Below are 18231 nucleotides of genomic sequence, written 5' to 3' on the forward strand. Positions count from 1 at the left end.
TATAGTTCCCAAATCCCTTCTGTATGTCATCAGACAGGCGTGATATTGCTTTTACTAGGAAAACAAGGCTCTTCAGAAAATGCAGAGCTTGTTTATGAATGCAGAGAAAATGTTGCTTGCAGGGGTATTGTTTGAAGAAAATAATTGTTTTTTACATATGAATATTTTTGACCAGTTGATGTGAACAAAAAAAAAACAGTCTTTCACTGTGTGTCGGTGCTAGATGGCTTCAGGGATTCTTTGACTTTACACCCTCCTCTGGCTTTCCACCCTCTCTCAACCATTTTCATTACTAATGACCAACTTGACATCCACCATCTTGTCTTTTCCACTCCATTCATCCACTCTAATCTCACCCTTGTGCAGATTTTCACTCTCTACGCACCAATCCCAACCTTGTAATCAAGCCGACAGTGTTCTATAGCAGACCAATCTCTACCTTGTAGAGGCTTAGCGACAGCTTCCTCACACATCTTCATGCCTACCACTGCACCATAACCAACCCATCAGGCTACTGTAATTCGCAAATCACCAATCTCATCACCTCCACAGCCTCCAAAATAAAAGTTTCCCAACCACATACTGCCCGTTTCTTTTTCATACCCAAGATTCACAAACAGGACTGCCCTACTGGACTTACCTCCTCATACTCATAATTCAACTTGAGCGGCCTTGACCCAAAACATTGACTTTCATTTACCTCCACAGATACTACCTGACCCACTAGTCCAACATTTTTCCTGTTTATGCTTCAGATTCCAGCTTCTGCAGTCTCTGTGCCACCTTTTGTGCAATACTAATCACCGATGTCGCCACTTTCAGAGTGCTATCGACTCGCATCCTAGGATACTTCTGCACATCAACACTTCTAATGTTCCTGCCATTCACTAAATATTTCCAACCAGATTTGGATTTCTATACAATTATATATTGTCTATATTTTTTTTAGTAGTTCACCTGTACATTTTTATTATTCAATGTGTTTTTGAAATTTATTGTAAAATAAATTAATGACAGTACAATCTTCAATAGTGTTTGAATGTGCTTCAATCCATGTGAATGTCAGAAACATTCATAAGTACTATGATTCTGATAGCATTAACAATTAGCTGTACCTGGGACAGTAGGTTAACTGGTTGCCAAATCATTCTATAGCCTTTGCCTTATTCAAGCCGCACCACACCTATATCATTGACACCAAGAGAGTCAAATACACCATAGGACCCCAAAAACACATGCTTTAAAGACTAACAAGCTGCTTGAAGATCTATGTGGGGTAATTGTGAACTCAACCTGAAATGTCACCCATTCCTTCTATCTAGAAATGGTGCCTGTCCCGCTAAGCTACTCCAGCATTTTGTGTATCTTCGGTGTAAACTAGCATCTGCAGTTCCTTACTACACATCAGATTCAGATTCAGAAACTAGCATCTGCAGTTCCTTACTACACATCAACCTTTGACTAGTCACCGCTTCCAAGAATTCTGAACCTATGAAGGAAAACATGCATGAATCTTGTAAATTTAGTCCAGCTCGGAGGTAGATGCTATAATTATATTTTTGGGTTTCTTTCTCTGGAAAGTAGATAAGGTGCAATTTTAGACAAATTCCTATAAAAATTAAAACACTCAAATTTCTTGGAGACTAACTGGTTTAATTAAATTCAAGGACATTTTAACCATGGAAATGAATGGCAGATTCTTCCCCTTCAATGAGACCAGAATCTCCCATTTTAGTCCTCTAACATCAGTTATTACCGAGTGTCCAACTGACAACATGTATCATTGAAGGTCTCGACCAGAAACATCACTCATTCCTTCTCTCCAGAGATGCTGCCTGTCCCGCTGAGGAACTCCAGCTTTTTGTGTTGATCTTCGGTTTAAATCGGCATCTGCCATTCCTTCTTACACAACATGTACTGTTTGTTCAGTTCAGTTTGAATACCTAGACCACCGATATGTATTAGCTGAATAAATTCCTAGTGTGTGCACTGACTTTAATTTACACATTTTCCAGAATGTGCTACTTCTCAATGCACTTTTCAAATAATTTACTACCTACTTCTTTGTTTCCAGCTGGTTTTGTTTCTTTTCATTCATTTTCTAATTCAGGAAACATTGAGAATGCAACTGCAGGACATTTTCACACATCCTTAATTAAAGGTTTTTTATGTTCACATTTCTGTACAGAATCTGCTGAACACATTGGCAACTTATGTTTTGGGTTATTTGTGAATTGGCAGATACTTCAACTTAACTGCGATTTTGTTTTACATATATGAACTTTTATAGTATCTTGCTCTCCACCATAAATTAGAGCACTGGCATGTACATGCGCAAAGTACTTTCTCTTCTGTTGCTGCAGTCAGTCTGACTAAATTCCTTTGGTTCCAACCTGACTAAATGTAATGCTGATTTAGTAAAGACAAATGTAGGCCCCTTGAAGACAGAAACAGGTGAAATTATTATGGGGAACAAGGAAATGGCAGAAGAGTTGAACATGTACTTTGGTTCTGTCTTCACTAAGGAAGACAAAAATCAATCTTGCAGATGTACTAGAGGACAGAGGTGCTAGGGAGACAGAGGTACTGAAAGAAATTTGCATTGGGCGATAAATCCCCAGGGCCTGATGGTCTGCATCACAGGGTACTCAAGGAGGTGGCTCTCGAAATTGTAGACGCATTGGAGATCATTTTCCAATGTTCTATAGATTCAGGATCAGTTCCTGTGGATTGGAGGGTAGCTAATGTTATCCCACTTTTCAAGAAATGAGCAAGAGAGAAAATGGGGAATTATAGATCAGTTAGCCTGACATCAGCGATGGGGAAGATGCTGGAGTCAATTATTTAAAAAAACTAATAATGGCGCATTTGGATAGCAGTCAAATGAACGGTCCAAGTCAGCATGGGTTTATGAAGGGGAAATCCTGCTTGACTAATCTTCTGTAATTTTTTGAAGATGTGTCAAGTAAAATGGATGAAGGAGAGCCAGTGGATGTAGTGCATCTGGACTTTAAGAAAGCCTTTGATAAGGTCCCACACAGGAGATTAGTGGGCAAAATTAGAGCACATGGTATTGGGGCTAGGGTATTGACATGGATTGAGAATTGGTTGGCAGACAGGAAACGGAGTAGGAATTAACGGGTCCCTGTCAGAATTGCAGGCAGTGGCGCGTGTAGTGCCATCAGCATGGTGCGCTGACAACAACCTGGCCCTTAACTCCAAGACCAAGGAGCTCATTGTGGACTACAGAAGGTCTAGGGGTGGCACGCACTTCCCCCATCCATATTAATGGGAGGGAGGTGGAACGTGTTTCCAGCTTCAGGTTTCTGGGGGTCAACATCTCTGATGACCTCACTTGGACCCACAATACCTCTACACTGATCAAGAAGGCTCACCAGCGTCTCTTCTTCCTGAGGAGATTAAAGAAGATCCGTCTGTCTCCTCAGATTCTGGTGAACTTCTACCGCTGCACCTTCGAGAGCATCCTTACCAACTGTATGACAGTATGGTGTGGCAACTGCTCTGTCTCCGTCCGGAAAGCACTGCAGAGGGTGGTGAAAATTGCCCAACGTATCACTGGTTCCTCACTCCCCTCCATTGGGTCTGTCCAGAGCAAGCGATGTCTGCGAAGGGCGCGCAGCATCGTCAAGGACTGCTCTCACCCCAACCACAGACTGTTTACCCTCCTCACTATATATATATTACTGTTCCATTATTCTATATTCGCTCTTCTGGGTGAGATGCTAACTGCATTTTGTTGTCTCTATACTGTACACTGCACAATGACAATAACGATTGAATCTGAATCTGATAGGAAGGACTGGGCTTGGATTCACTGGGATTTAGAAGGATGAGAGGGAATCTTATAGAAACAAATAAAATTATAAAAAGGACTGGACAAGCTAGATGCAGGAAAAATGTTCCCGATGTTGGGGGAGGACAGAACCAGGGGCCACAGCCTAAGAATAAAGGGGAGGTAATTTATAACTGAGATGAGAAAAAAAACGTTTGCACCCAGAGAGTTGTGAATTTGTAGAATTCTCTGCCACGGAAGGCAGTGGAGGCCAATTCACTGGATAAATTTAAGAGAGAGTTGGATAGAGCACTAGGGGCTAGCGGAATCAAGAGTTTTGGGGAGAAGGCATGTACGGGTTATTGATTGTGGATGATCAGCCATGAATGGCGGTGCAGACTCGAAGGGCCAAATGGCCTCTTCCTGCACCTATTTTCTATGTTGCTATGATTTGTGGGTTGAAATAAAGCAGGATATAAAAGAGTTCTTCAAGCAAAACACAAAGGGTTTGAAAAACTCAGTGGGTCAGGCAGCAACTGTGGAGAGAATGAACAGGTGATGTTTTGGGTCAAGGCCTTTCTTTAGACTGATCCCCTGTCTGAAGAAGGTTCCAGCCTGAAATGCCGTTGGGTCTGAAGAAAGTTCTCAAACCGAAATGACGTTTGTGTTCTCTCCCCAGATGCTGCCTGGCCCACTAAGTTCCACCATCACATTGTGTTTACTTGAGATTCCAGAATTTGCTGAATGAATGTTTCCATTTCTGAAAACTAACTACGCCTGAATGAATGTTTCCATTTCTGAAAATGTCTTGGAAAATGATTTTAATTTGATGGTAGAATTAATGTAAAGATGGATTTTTGTATGTCGGTCCTTCTGTAATCGAGGGATCCATTGTACTCCATCAGCTGCAAAGAGCTTAAAGTGGATCTGAGGTCATGAAATATATCCTATAAATAGCTCATGGACATAATCCTATTTGTTACTAGACCAAGTGGGGACCCATTGGGTCCCGTTCTCCGTCTCTATTCCTTTGACAATTATCTAAATTCAGTGACATGAATTGTGTTGGTTTTAAACAGCTCTGAAAATCACATTACAGAGATTGTCTTCACTTCTCACAAACAGTTTTACTGAAATAACAGCAGTAAAAAAAGGCCAGCATCATCAGTCTTCTGGATCCATCAATATCCATTGACAATCAAGCTCATGTCAGGTGCCATATTTCTTGCTCCATAAACAAGATACATTTCAGTCTTAAGCACCCATCTGATTTTTTTTTAAAGTAGAAATACATTGCCATCTAACTCAAACACTACCGCCAACAGAAGATTAACTGATCATTCATCTGGATGCTTTTTGTGGGAGTTTAGTTTAGAGATACAGTGCGGAAACAGGCCCTTCGGCACACCGAGTCCGCGCCAACCAGCGATCCCCACACATTAACACTCCTCCACACATTAGGGACAATTTACACATTTACCAAGCCAATTAACCTACATACCTGTACATCTTTGGAGTGTCAGAAGAAACCGAAGATCTCAGAGTAAACACACGCGATCATGGGGAGAACGTACAAACTCCGTACAGACAGCACCTGTAGTCAGTTTCAAACCCGGGTCTCCGGCGCTGCAAGCACTGTAAGGGCGCAACTCTACCACTGCGCCACCGTAACTGATGCAGAATGATTGAAGTCAGTTCTCATGCCTCCCTTACCTCTAAATATATTGCATCATGTGAAGTGATTTAAGGCATCCTTTGAAAATGGAACGCAGTATTTGTTATGTTTAATCTACACTAGGTGGATTGGACAGCATCAGTCTTTCTCCCAATCACAGGCTGTTTATATCACTAAATTGGTTTGTGATACCGCAGCAGGCCTTGACTTTCAACAGTTGCTTTGACATCAGTTATAAAATATCGATTGGTTATAAGCTTTACTTTTGTTAATTACACATTTTACAACTCCAGTTTAAATGTGGCTGGTAACCTTTAATTTCTAATATGGTCAACATTTCATCTAACTCCGACACAACCTATTTGTGCTCAAAACTCCGCAAAAACTGGACACGATAGTGCTACAATTTTAGGCCCACATTACTCACCATTGTCCTTTGATGTGCAGTAGCAGGTTTTGTTCAGATTGATGGTATATTTTACGTTATTAACATGTAAAGCTTAAATTAATTTAAAACCGAGCCCCCACTTGTCGGCCGCGCCTGCGCAGTTGGGGGAGGGTTCCCGTGCACGTCACAACAGGGATCTCTGTCATCACAATGGGAACCCCTCAGCCGCGCCTGCGCAGTTGGGGCCTTTGCCGATTTTCAGATCGCCATTTTTATTTTTCCTTTCGCGTGTACTTGCCTGTTCACAATGGGGACCCAATGGCTCCATCGGAAAGATTTGTTCTATTTTACAAACACCTCCACGGGTCCTCTATTCACTTTATTAACTTTAACTTAATTTCTGCCGTCAACGGCACAACTTTGAACGCGGCAGTTGCGCCTGCGCAGTGTGGGTCCGCCACCCGTGCACGGCGCAGTTTGGTGGAATATTGTGTTGGGGGAACGGGACCAACGGGTCCGCACTTAGTCTAGTATCAAATAAGATTATGTCCATGATACATTTTGCTTTTCCCAAGTTGAGTTATTACCATGGAGAATATCCAATTTGTATCAACAGTATCCAACATGTATGCAAATAACGAAAAATGCAATAAAAATGGAAATCTTTGGAAACTGCATTTCATACCTCTGAAATAATAGTTTGATTGTTTACGACATGGATTTGTGAATAAACAACACCATGATTTTTGATTTGTTTTTGTTTATATTTCCTCCCTCTTGAAAGTCAAATAATTTGGCATTTTATTTCAAAGTTTATTCAATTTGCTAACTCTTGTGGGGCAAAATATAACATATTGTGCATTTTTATAGCAGTAGAAAATGCTAAACAATACCTATTCTGGTGTTTTGTGTGGAAATGGGATGTAAAAATGGTATATATATATATATATTTTGCATGAAAATTATTTTATTAGAGTTAGCAGTAATGGTACGTAGCTTCCAAGCAGCAGTCAATTTCCTCACTTCCAAGTAGGGCGGTACGGTGGTTGGCGTAACAGTACAGCTACTGCCATACAGCGGCAGAGCCCCTGGTTCGATCCTGAGTACGGGTGCTTGTCAGTACGGAGTTTCTACTTTCTCCCTATGACCTGCATGGGTTTTCTCCAAGATCTTTGGTTTCCTCCCACACTCAAGACGTACAGGTGTGTAGGTTAATTGGCTTGGTATAAATGTAAAATTGTCCCTAGTGTGTCCAGGGTGGTGTTAATGTGACGGAATCGCTGGTCGGTGCGGACACAGTTGGCTGAAGGGCCTCTTTCTGTGCTTTATCGCTAAACTAAACTAAACTAAAGAAAGTTTGTGAACAAAATGTCAATTTTTGGAGTCTTTGGATAGTCCTTAAATTTGTGAATTACATAATAAGTTGAAAGCAAGCTGGCAGTCAATTGTACATTTCTTCTGATCTTTACGTCCATCAATATTTGTGACCAGCATGGAGAAATAAACAAGGGAAGTGCAAACTCACTGACATACATCTTACACTATTTGACAAAGCCATTCTGGTCAGAGCTCCAAAACATTTTACCCTCAATTCAAATCACCTTGCTTCACAAAGTGGGGAGAATTCAGTGGTCCTAGCCTGTCCTTTGTTAAAAAGGTTCTTATCTACATTTGTACTTTCAGTCACACATTCTCACACATTTTTATTTTCTCCTTTGGTATATAGCTGACCAGACTGGAATGCTGTTTGTCGGAGATGCTGTGCTGCAAGTTAGTGAGATTTTTGTACTCGTTTTGCATTTGGTGTATTTAACAGATGCTGTTGGCAAATCATTAGAGGAACTTATCTGTGGCATGTGTAGATATGACACGTTTTATTTAATTTTGCAGGTTAATGGCATTAATGTTGAAAATGCAACACATGAGGAAGTGGTGAGTGTTAATTAGTTTGTTACATTTTTTTTAAGATTTAGGAGGAAATGATAATTGTGAGTTTGTAGTAACATTTCTGTCAGTGAATATGGCTTAGTGACATATTGTTGAAGCAAGGTTTTATGCCACCGCAAAAAGAGCAAACCTGATTTATAATCAAATTCCTTAGTGATGTTCCAAAATTAGGGCTGTCTTGTTTTGTCATACATCTTATTGCACTTGTGTTATTGATTGCAACACTGCCACCAAAATGGGACAAGACAGGACGTCACTAATCTTACAAATTGCCAGATAGTGAGTGCTGGAAATGTGAGGAACAAGGAGAAAGGATGATGGCTGATCGGACTAATGGTTAAATCCTGTCAGTTTAAGATGGAATAAATCAAATAAATATGTGGGACAAAGATTCATGGTTGCGAAAATAATGGTGTCACTTCAAAGCCAACATTGTTCTGTACAATTAGGACATTGTAAGAAGAGAAGTTAGAGCGTGGGGCAGTATCTCAACTCAAACTCATTTTTGTCACATATCCCTTGAAATTAAAAAACAAAAAGATCAGATTTTGTCTTGGACATTTAAATTTGTGTGTCATCCACAACCTTTAGAGAGAAACGAATTCAAGTGTGAGAATATTCCTTTGTACAAAAGAAGTACTTTTGTTTTCAGTTCCTAAGTGGCCCCTTTTTGCAATCCTTTGTTGTGGTGCACAACCATCACAAGGATGTAACATAAATTACTCCTTGGCATGTTTATACTTGTGCAACCTCAATGTGAACCATGATCTAGAAAGTAAATTCGGAAACCATTAATTATTTTTAATCATATCTAAACTTATAGGAAGGATTTAGTATGTCTGCCTGGAATTTACAAGGATGTCCATTTGGTAGATTAGGCCAAAATGAATGGCTGCTTTATTTTAATTTGTGAAATGGTACATGTGGAGTTTATATATTCTCCCTGTGACCATGCCAATTTCCTCCCGCTTTCATCAAGTTCCTCCCACATCCAAAGGTGTAAATTAATTGTCTCTGTCATTTTCCCATGTACCAGTGAGTGGTAAAATCTGGGGAAGTTAATGGGAAAGCGGGGATAATAAAATGGGATCAGTGTAAGGTTACTGTAAATAGGTATTGATGGTTTGCAGGGATGTTGGCGAAGGGCCTATTTCTATGCATGCATGTCTCTTTGATTCTGTTAAATAAAAACATTCAACACTCAGCGGGTCAAGCAGCATCTCTGGATGATATGGATAAGTGACTTTTTGGTTCGGGTCCCGTCTTCAGACATTGTGGTGAAGAGGGAGAAAGCTAAAAAAGAGGTGGGGTATGTATAATGCCAGGCAAGTAAAGGTGGATGCTGGTGAGGGTGGGTTTGATTGGTAGATGAGTGGACAACGATTACGGATAAATTGGGGTGTAAGATTGAGAGATGTGAAGTGAATTTTAATTTGTGAAATGTTAGCTAATGTCAGAGAACCCCATTTCCATGCCATTGGCTGGTAAGCTACTTAAATGGAAGATGAGGTGCTCTTCCTCCAGTTTGCATGTGGCCTTACGCTGGTAAAGGAGGAGGCCCAAAAACAGAGAGGCCAATATGACAATGGAAGAATAGTTAAAATGATTAACAGCCGGGAGATGCAGCAGCCCTAGATGGACCTAGCGCAAGTGTGCATCATAATGGTTGCCTAGTCTATATTTAGTCGCACCAATGTAAAGAGGGTTATATTGGAAGCACCAAATGCAGTAGATCAGCTAAAGGAGGTGCACCTGAACCTCCGAGTTGAATTACTTTAGCACTTTATGTATTATTTTTTTGTAAACCAGCTTCTGCATTTCTTTGCATCTCTATTATTCAGTATGTTGGTAGATTAATTGACTACTAGAAATTACTCTCTCATGTTGTTAAATGGCGAAAGAATCAAAGGGGATTCAATGGACATGAGAGAGAGATTACGTTGCTTGGGTTCCAAGAATGAATAGAGAGGGGAAAGGATGGAAGTGCTCTGCTGGTAGCTGCATGGCTTTCTGCAGGTTGTAATAAATAGGTGATGTTGAAATTTCATGCCAATCCCAAACATATACTACAAAATGGAAATAAAAATCAACATTAAAAAAGCAGAAGAAAAAATAAGTAATTGAGACCAGTGGAATGAAGTTGAGTCCTGTGTGAAGAAGGAGAATCAGAACCTGAAGGCAACAATTCTTAGCATGAGTTACTAGATGTTTTATTTTAAATCAAACTGTGTGCAAGCTGTTTTGATTTTAATGCATTTCTTACCGATGTTATGAAAATGAATTCAAAGAAATAAGCCCCCAACAAATCATAAAGTTGATAAATAAAAAGATAAGCAAATTAAGTCACCTACGGAATATGAATTTGCTTCCTTTTTGTTGATTTTATTTTTTTAATTTATTTTAAATTAATGTAGTTGTGGGAGGTTTGCAGACATGAAGAAGAGGGATAAGGGCCTGTCCCACGATGCAAATTTACCCAAGAGCTCTCCCGAGTTTAAAAAAAAAATCAAACCTATGGGACTTCATCACGAGTATTTCTTTTACTCTTGGAAATATTTCACACTGTTGAGAAAACATCACAAGTTTCACGAAGTTACCGCGTTTCCTGAGTACCTGCCGTTAGCGTTACGAGCCGCTACAAGATGTCCACGAGCTCCGACGTACCCGTTACGTTCATTCTACGTACTTACCACGTGTTTGATTTTTTTTTTTACTCGGGAGAGGTCTTGAATAAACTCACATCATGGGTTGTAATAAATAGGTGATGGGAGGTCATTTCTTAAAATCAGAATCAGAATAGCACTTTATTTGCAAAGTATGTTTTGCCACATACGAGGAATTTCATTTACCAAGTCAGTCATACAAATAAAAATCAACAGATCACCCAAAAGACATGTTAATATGAACATCCACCACTTTCCTCACTGTGATGGAAGGCAAAATAAAGTTAAAATCTCTTCCCTTTGTTCTCCCGCGGTTGAGGGCCTCGAGTCCTCCGTTGCTGGGACAATCTCGACTCCTGTAGCCGGCGGTATTTGGACCCTCCAGGTCGAGACGATCAGCTCCCGCATCGGGACCACCAGCTCCCGCGCTGGATGATCAAACCTCGCGTCGGGGCTGATCAAACCTTCTGCGTCTTTGAAGCTTCCCAACTCTGCCTCTCCCAAGACTGCGAGCTCTTGATGGCAAGTCCGCAGGCAAGGGATCAGCTCCAATGTGAAGACCGCGCCCCGCGGTGGGGCTCAAAGTCAGTCCAAGGAGGCCTCCGGCTCCATCGATGGAAGGCCACAGAGTGCCTGGAGAATGCGATGCGGAAATCAATCGCATCTCTGGCAAGTTAATAACCTGAAAAAAGTTTCCCCCCGATCCCCTCCCCCTGCCCCCACATAAGACAAACCGGAAAACATTAAAACAAACTTTTAACAAACACTAAAAATTAAAAATTAAAAGATGAAAAAAGGAACAGACTGCCAGCGGAGCTGCCATCGTACGGTGCCCCTGGTGGTCACAAAATTAGCATTATGTGCCTTATTTAGGTATGTAAACAGCCCAGCATAGGTGGCCACTGGATTTCCCAAAAACTGTCGACTGAATGGGTCAGATCGTCTACTTTAGACTAATGTTTAGAGAATTTAGAGATACAACTTGGAAACAGGCCCTCTGATTCACTGATCCACGCCGACTAGCGATCACCTCGTACACTAGCATTATCTTATACACTAGGGACAATTTATAATTTACAGAAGCCAATTAACCTTCTGTGGGAGTGTGGGAGGAAACCGGAGCACCCGCAGAAAACCCACGCTGCTGAGATCACCAATTAGCTGCATCCTCAGTTGTGCTGTATTTCCCTTTCTCAATCCCAGGTACAGTTTAGTTTAGAGATACAGCGCTGAAACCGGCCCTTCGGCCCACCGAGTCCGCGCCAACCAGCAATCCCCGCACATTAACAATACCCTATACACACTAGGGATAATTTACAATTTATACTAACCTGTACATCTTTGGAGTGTGGGAGGAAACTGAATATCGGAGTAAACCCATAAGGTCACAGGGAGAACGTACAAACTTGATACAGACAGCACCTGTAGTTGGGGTCGAAACCGTGTCTTTGGATGCACCGTAAGGCAACAACTCTACCGCTGCACCACCGTGCCACCGCCTTCTGCTGAGAGGTAAACTCATGAGTGCTCATGTGCAGCTCATGTGCAGCCCAGTGCATTCAGGGCCTTCCCAGCACGTGGCTTCCTGAGTGGACCGTAGAACACAGTACTGGAATAAGGTCATATGTGATAGGTCGAATTAGGCCATTTAGCCCATCAAGTCGACTCCGCAATTCAATCATGGCTAATCTACCTCTCCCTCCTAACCCCGTCCCATTCCTGCCTTCTCCCCATACCCCTGACTCTGCTATCTTTAAGAGCTCTATATAACTCTCTCTTAAAAGCCAGAATTGGCATTCAGGGCCTTCCCAGCACGAGGCTTCCACTGATTCACAAACCGTGGGTGAAAACACAGTCAATTCAATTCAATTAATTGTCATATGACCCCTTGAGGTCCAAACGAAATGCCGTTTCTGCAGCCATACATTACAAACAAACTCCCCAATTCAATCATGGCTACATTTTACACCTCTCCCTCACATCGCCCCGTCGAATTCCTGCCTTCTCCCCATCCCCTGACTCTGCCCCCCCCCCCCCCCCCCCCCCCCCCCCTCTTGAAAGCAAAGTCAGAATTGGCCTGGCACTGCCCCGCGGCCATTAAAGCCACAGATGATGCAAGGTGCTGGGGAAAAGCACAGACACCTCTGTCCCCAGTCTAAACCTCTGGCACCAGTACAAATCAAATACTGGAGTAACTCAGCAGGTCAGGCCAGGCAGAACAGGGACAGGCAACATTTTGGGATGGGACTGATTGTAGTAGGAGAGAGAAAACTGTAAAAGAGGTGGGGGCAAGACAAAGCCTGGCTGTTGAGAATAGGATACAGGTGAGGGAGGGTGGTGTGTTGAGATGAACTCGAGAGAAGAAAAGACAAAAGGATGACAAAAAGGGGTTAAATTAGACAAAAAGGAGACGAGTAGATATGGAGAGAAGAGGAGTGAAATATGAGTGAAATGTGAAATCTGAGGGAGTGATATAGATGAAAGGGGATGGGTGTGAATGGAGATGCGGTTGTGGAAGATTGGGTGCACACTAGGGTCAAATAAGATATGGAGGGGAGAAGAAGAAAAAAAAAATGCTGTAAGCTGTTACCTAAAATTGGAGAATTCAATCTTCATACTATTAGGTTGTGAGTCGCCCATACGGAATTTGATGATAAACATGAAATGCTGGAGTAACTCGGCGGGTCAGGCAGCATCCCTGGAGAAAAAGAAAAGGTGACGTTTCCAGTCGGAACCCTTCTTCAGACTGAAAGTTTCAGTGGAATGTGAAGTACTTCCAGTTTGTGGCTTCGCTGAGGCGGATGGCTTTGACAGCTTATGAAGTCTCGTTCCCAACCTCAGAGGCTGTCAGTGCGCTTGTCAGAAAGAAAATTTGCCATTCTCTCTAAATTTGCAAACATTCAACTAGGATCTGCTAAAAATATTTTTCAAAAATTGGTTTAAAAAATCTTCTAGGATAAAAAATATTTTAAAAAAATAACAGACTAAAATACAGTAAAATACATGAACTTAAATCAATTAAATCATTTAAACCTAGGATATAAAATATAAAAAAATATAGTAAAATCCATGAATTTAAAACAATTAAATCATTTAAACTATCTTAATGCACACAAAGCCTTACTCACCCCATTCGCATTTCATTGAGCGAGCTCTACCAGCAACAGAATTAAGAATGTTTGGTTATATGCAGATGACAGAGCAATGAAAGTTCTGCAGTTTTACAAGCACGTCAACAGGTTAATCTAGCAATAGTTCATGGGGTGAACTCTGGAAATTGTCAAAAGGCGATGCTGCCATGAAGTGGTCACTCAGGTTACTGAAGCCAACACCTGTAACCACACTGGAGGAAGCAGCCTGACCCAGGACATGGGTAATCGGTAATCACAAGCAGCAAAGATCTGCCCAATTGGCCTGGGCCATTTCTCAGGACTCCCTGGTGTACAACTAAGATGGGCATTAAGAACTTTACATCTCTAAAGGAGGAACATCAATTTTAAGGTATCACTCCATCGTGTTTCCACCGCACCATCCCCTGCACTCAAGAATAGCTCAGTGGAAGCTCCCACTACATTTGGACATGCCTGATATGGAATGGGCAATGGAGGACAGTATGGGAGAGAAATGACGTGGTAAAATATTTGCTATATTGTTGTTCTAATGACTGTCTTGCAGTTTCTTGGGAGTAAAGTTGTTGTTCTGCATCACATTGGCAGGTGCATCTACTACGAAATGCTGGAGATGAAGTTACTATCACCGTTCAGTACCTCAGGGAAGCCCCATCCTTCCTTAAACTTCCATTAGGTAAGCAACAAGAATGATATGGTTCAGTGGTGTATTATTGTCATGTGCACACACAGTGAAATTCTTCTTTGCATAGCACACACATGCACAAGTTGCCATATTGTGACGCAATTTGCAAAACGTCCAAAGTCCGGTTCATGGTTCAAGTCCAGGTATTGGAGCAGCTCTGGATCCAGGTAAACCCCAGGCTGCTCTTGGCCTCCTGTGTCGCCCTCGACTGGCTTGGCCGGTGTATCGACAACCCTCTCCTCGCCTGCCCACCTTTGTGTCCCAGGGGCGACTCCTGCAGCTGACATTGCAGGTGCTGGAGGCAATACCCCGGTCCTTCGCCTACCAGCCCACTCCTCATGTCTGATTATTGCCAGCAGTTCCCACCTCGTCGGCCCACAGCAGCTTCCGTTGTGACGTCGAGCCAAGCCAGAATGATGTAGATAAGTGTTTGATTATTTCCTACTATGGCAGTAGGGGGAGGTGTTGGAGATTGACTACCAAGGTTACCTTTGATTGCTTGTAAAGCGCTGAGCAAAATAGCTAAGCCTGGTAGAGCTGCTGCCTCACAGGGCCAATGACCCGGGCTTGATACTGTCTGTGTAGAGTTCTCTGTGTACATTCTCCCTGGGACCGCGTGGGTTTCCTTGGGGTGCTCCGGTTTCCTCACACATCCCAAAGATGTGCAGGTTTGTTGGTTAATTGAACCTTTAATGGTGTAGGAACAAAGCTGAGGCCACGCGCCAACTCTCAGGCACCTCCTCCTACTTACCCCTGGACCATGACCCCACAGACGAGCACCAGGCCACTATCTCTAGCACCATCACTGACTTCATCAACTCCCACGCCCTGCCTGCCCCCCCCGAGCCTCCAACCTCATCGTTCCTCAGCCCCACACGGCCCGATTTTACCTTCTCCCCAAAATCCACAAACCTGACTGTCCTGGGAGACCCATTGTCTCTGCCTGTTCGTGCCCCACCGAACTTATTTCCACATACCTTGACTCCATCCTATCTCCCCCCCTCCTGGTTAAATCCATCCCTACCTATGTTCAAGACACCTCAGACACTCTCCGTCATCTCCGGGCATTCCATTCTCTAGGCCCCCATCCCCTCATCTTCACCATGGACGTCCAGTCACTCTACACCTCCATCCCCCACCAGGATGGTCTCAAAGCCCTCCGGTTCTTCCTCGACCGGAGAATCAACCTACACCCGTCCACTGACACTCTCCTCCGCCTAGCGGAGTTGGTCCTTACCCTCAAAAACTTCTCGTTTGGCTCCTCCATTTCCTCCAAAAACAAGGCGTAGCTATGGGCACGCGCATGGGCCCCAGCTATGCCTGCCTCGTTGTCGGGTACGTCGAACAATCCTTGTTCAATACGTACCAGGGCCCCATCCCCGACCTCTACCTCCGCTACATCGACAATTGCTTTGGTGCCACCTCCTGCACCCACACACAACTGACTGACTTAATCCGCTTCACCACCAACTTCCATCCGGCAGTCAAATGCACCTGGACCATTTCCGACACTTCATTTCTTGACCTCACTATCTCCATCGCAGGTGATAGACTTCTTACCGACATCCACTATAAACCCACTGACTCCCATGGCTATCAAGACTACTCTCCTTCCCACCCTGCTTCCAGTAAGGACTCCATCCCTTATCCCAATTCCTCCGTCTACGCCGCATCTGCCCCCAGGATGAGGTGTTCCACACCAGGACATCGGAAATGTCCTCATTCTTCCTCATCCCCCTCCCCTACTATGGATGAGGCTCGCACCAGGGTCTTTCCATACCCCATAACACTGCTCTCTTTCCCCATCCCCTCACTCGCAACAAGGGCAGAGTCCCCCTAGTCCTCACCTTTCACCCCACCAGCCGTCACATACAACAAATAATCCTCCGTCATTTTCGTCACATCCAACGTGACCCCACCACTCGCCACATCTTCCCATCTCCCCCCTCTGTCTGCTTTCCACAAAGACCGCTCCCTCCGTAACTCCCTGGTGAATTCTCCCCTTCCCTCCCGCACCACCCCCTCCCCGGGCGCTTTCCCTTGCAACCGCAAGAGATGCAACACCTGTCCCTTTACCTCCCCCCTCGACTCCATTCAAGGACCCAAGCAGTCGTTCCAGGTACGACAGAGGTTCACCTGCATCTCCTCCAACCTCATCTATTGCATCCGCTACTCTAGATGTCAGCTGATCTACATCGGTGAGACCAAGCGTAGGCTTGGCAATCGTTTCGTCAAACACCTCCGCTCATTCCGCACTAACCAACCTGATCTCCCGGTGGCTCAGCATTTCAACTCCCCCTCCCATTCCGAATCCGACCTCTCTGTCCTGAGCCTCCTCCATGGCCAGAGTGAGCACCACCGGAAATTGGAAGAACAGAACCTCATATTCCGCTTGGGCAGTCTGCACCCTAGTGGCATTCAACAATTGAATTCACCAATTTCTGATAGCCCTTGCTCTCTCCTCCCCTTCTCAGCTCTCCCTCAGCCCTTGTGCTCCTCCTTTTTCCTTTTTTCCTTTTTTCTTTTTCCTTTCTTCTTCCCCCCCCCCCCCCCCCCCCCCAACCCTACATCAGTCTGAAGAAAGGTTTGGGCTCGAAACATTGCCTATTTCCTTCGCTCTTTATATGCTGCTGCACCCGCTGAGTTTCTGCAGCACTTTTGTCTACCATAGGAATGGAACTAGTGTGAATGGATGATAGATGGTCAGCATGGATTCAGTGTGCTGGAGGGCTTGTTTCCATGCTGTATCTCTAAACTCTAAAAATAAAATGACATAATCAATATTAAAACAACATGAAGCAGTTAATACATGAAGTTTGATGCTACTTGGACAATTCAATAAATCATTACACTTCACAAGATTCAGACGGAATTCAAAATGTGAAATTTAGAACAATTTATATGAGTTTGTGTTAATCAGTGTTAACCGGGAAAAAAAATCAAAAATTGGCAATCAAATTATTTTATGGAACACAAGATTACAAGACCATAGTAGCAGGAGTAGACCCCACAGTCCCTTATGCCTTCCCTGCCATTCAGTTGTGGTTGAAACAACAATTAAGTTTGATTTGCACAAGACTTCAGTCCTCTCAGTGCTGGTTTTCCATAGCCCTCAATTCCCTGATCTTTCAAAGATGTATCAACCTCCTCTTTGAATCTCTCTAATGATCCAGCCTCCATAACTTGCTGGTGCAAAGAATTCCAGAGGTCACCATCCACGGAAAGAAAAAAATATGCCCCTCTGTTTTAAGTGATCCCCACATATCTTCTGGCTATACTCCCTCATTTGAATCTCTCCCACAAGTGGAAAAACTCAAGACCATGCATGCTTCAATAAGATAACCCATCATTCCTGTACATTCCAACAAATACCGATGAAAGTTTAGTTTAGTTAAGTTTAGAGACATCGCGGAAACAAGCCCTTCGGCTCACCGAGTCCACGCCGACCAGCAACACACTGGCACTGTCCAGCACGCTCGGGACAATTTACAATGTTTTCTGAAGTCAATTAACCTACAAACCTGTATGTCTTTGAAGTGTGGGAGTGGACCGGAACACCCGGGGAAAACCCACATAGTCACGGGGGGAATGTACAAACTCTGTACAGACAGCACCCTTAGTCATGATCGAACCCAGGTCTTTAGGTATTTATTTATAATTAAAAAAAACTCTCTCAGCCCAGAAGTTAGCACAGTTAATCTCTTCGGGATTGTTTCATTGCCGGTATATCCTTTCTTAAATAAAGGGACCAAAACTGTACTCAGTCCTCTGGGTGTATGTTCACCAGCACTGTAACAATACCCATCCATTTCTAATCATCAAATCCCTTGTAATAAAGGTCTTTTAAAATTGTCTCAAATTACGCAACACTTCTTGTATTAACCATCAGTGGTACTCATTTTGAATAATTTAACATGTTTCTAGCAAAGTAAAAGACCTCCATGCACTGAAT

General features: G+C 43.2%; 1 protein-coding gene across 1 annotated transcript in view; it reads left to right on the forward strand.

The window, feature by feature from the left end:
- The window catches only part of sntg2 (syntrophin, gamma 2), a 218495-nt gene that overhangs the window by 57922 nt on the left and 142342 nt on the right, over positions 1 to 18231 (forward strand). Inside the window, exons 5-7 of the mRNA XM_055634941.1 lie at positions 7583 to 7626; positions 7747 to 7788; positions 14183 to 14270. Coding sequence (XP_055490916.1) covers positions 7583 to 7626; positions 7747 to 7788; positions 14183 to 14270 — 174 coding nt within the window. The remainder of the gene's footprint in view (positions 1 to 7582; positions 7627 to 7746; positions 7789 to 14182; positions 14271 to 18231) is intronic.

This window comes from Leucoraja erinacea, chromosome 5 (assembly GCF_028641065.1).
Source record: "Leucoraja erinacea ecotype New England chromosome 5, Leri_hhj_1, whole genome shotgun sequence".
In the NCBI taxonomy this organism is placed as follows: Eukaryota; Metazoa; Chordata; class Chondrichthyes; order Rajiformes; family Rajidae; genus Leucoraja; species Leucoraja erinaceus.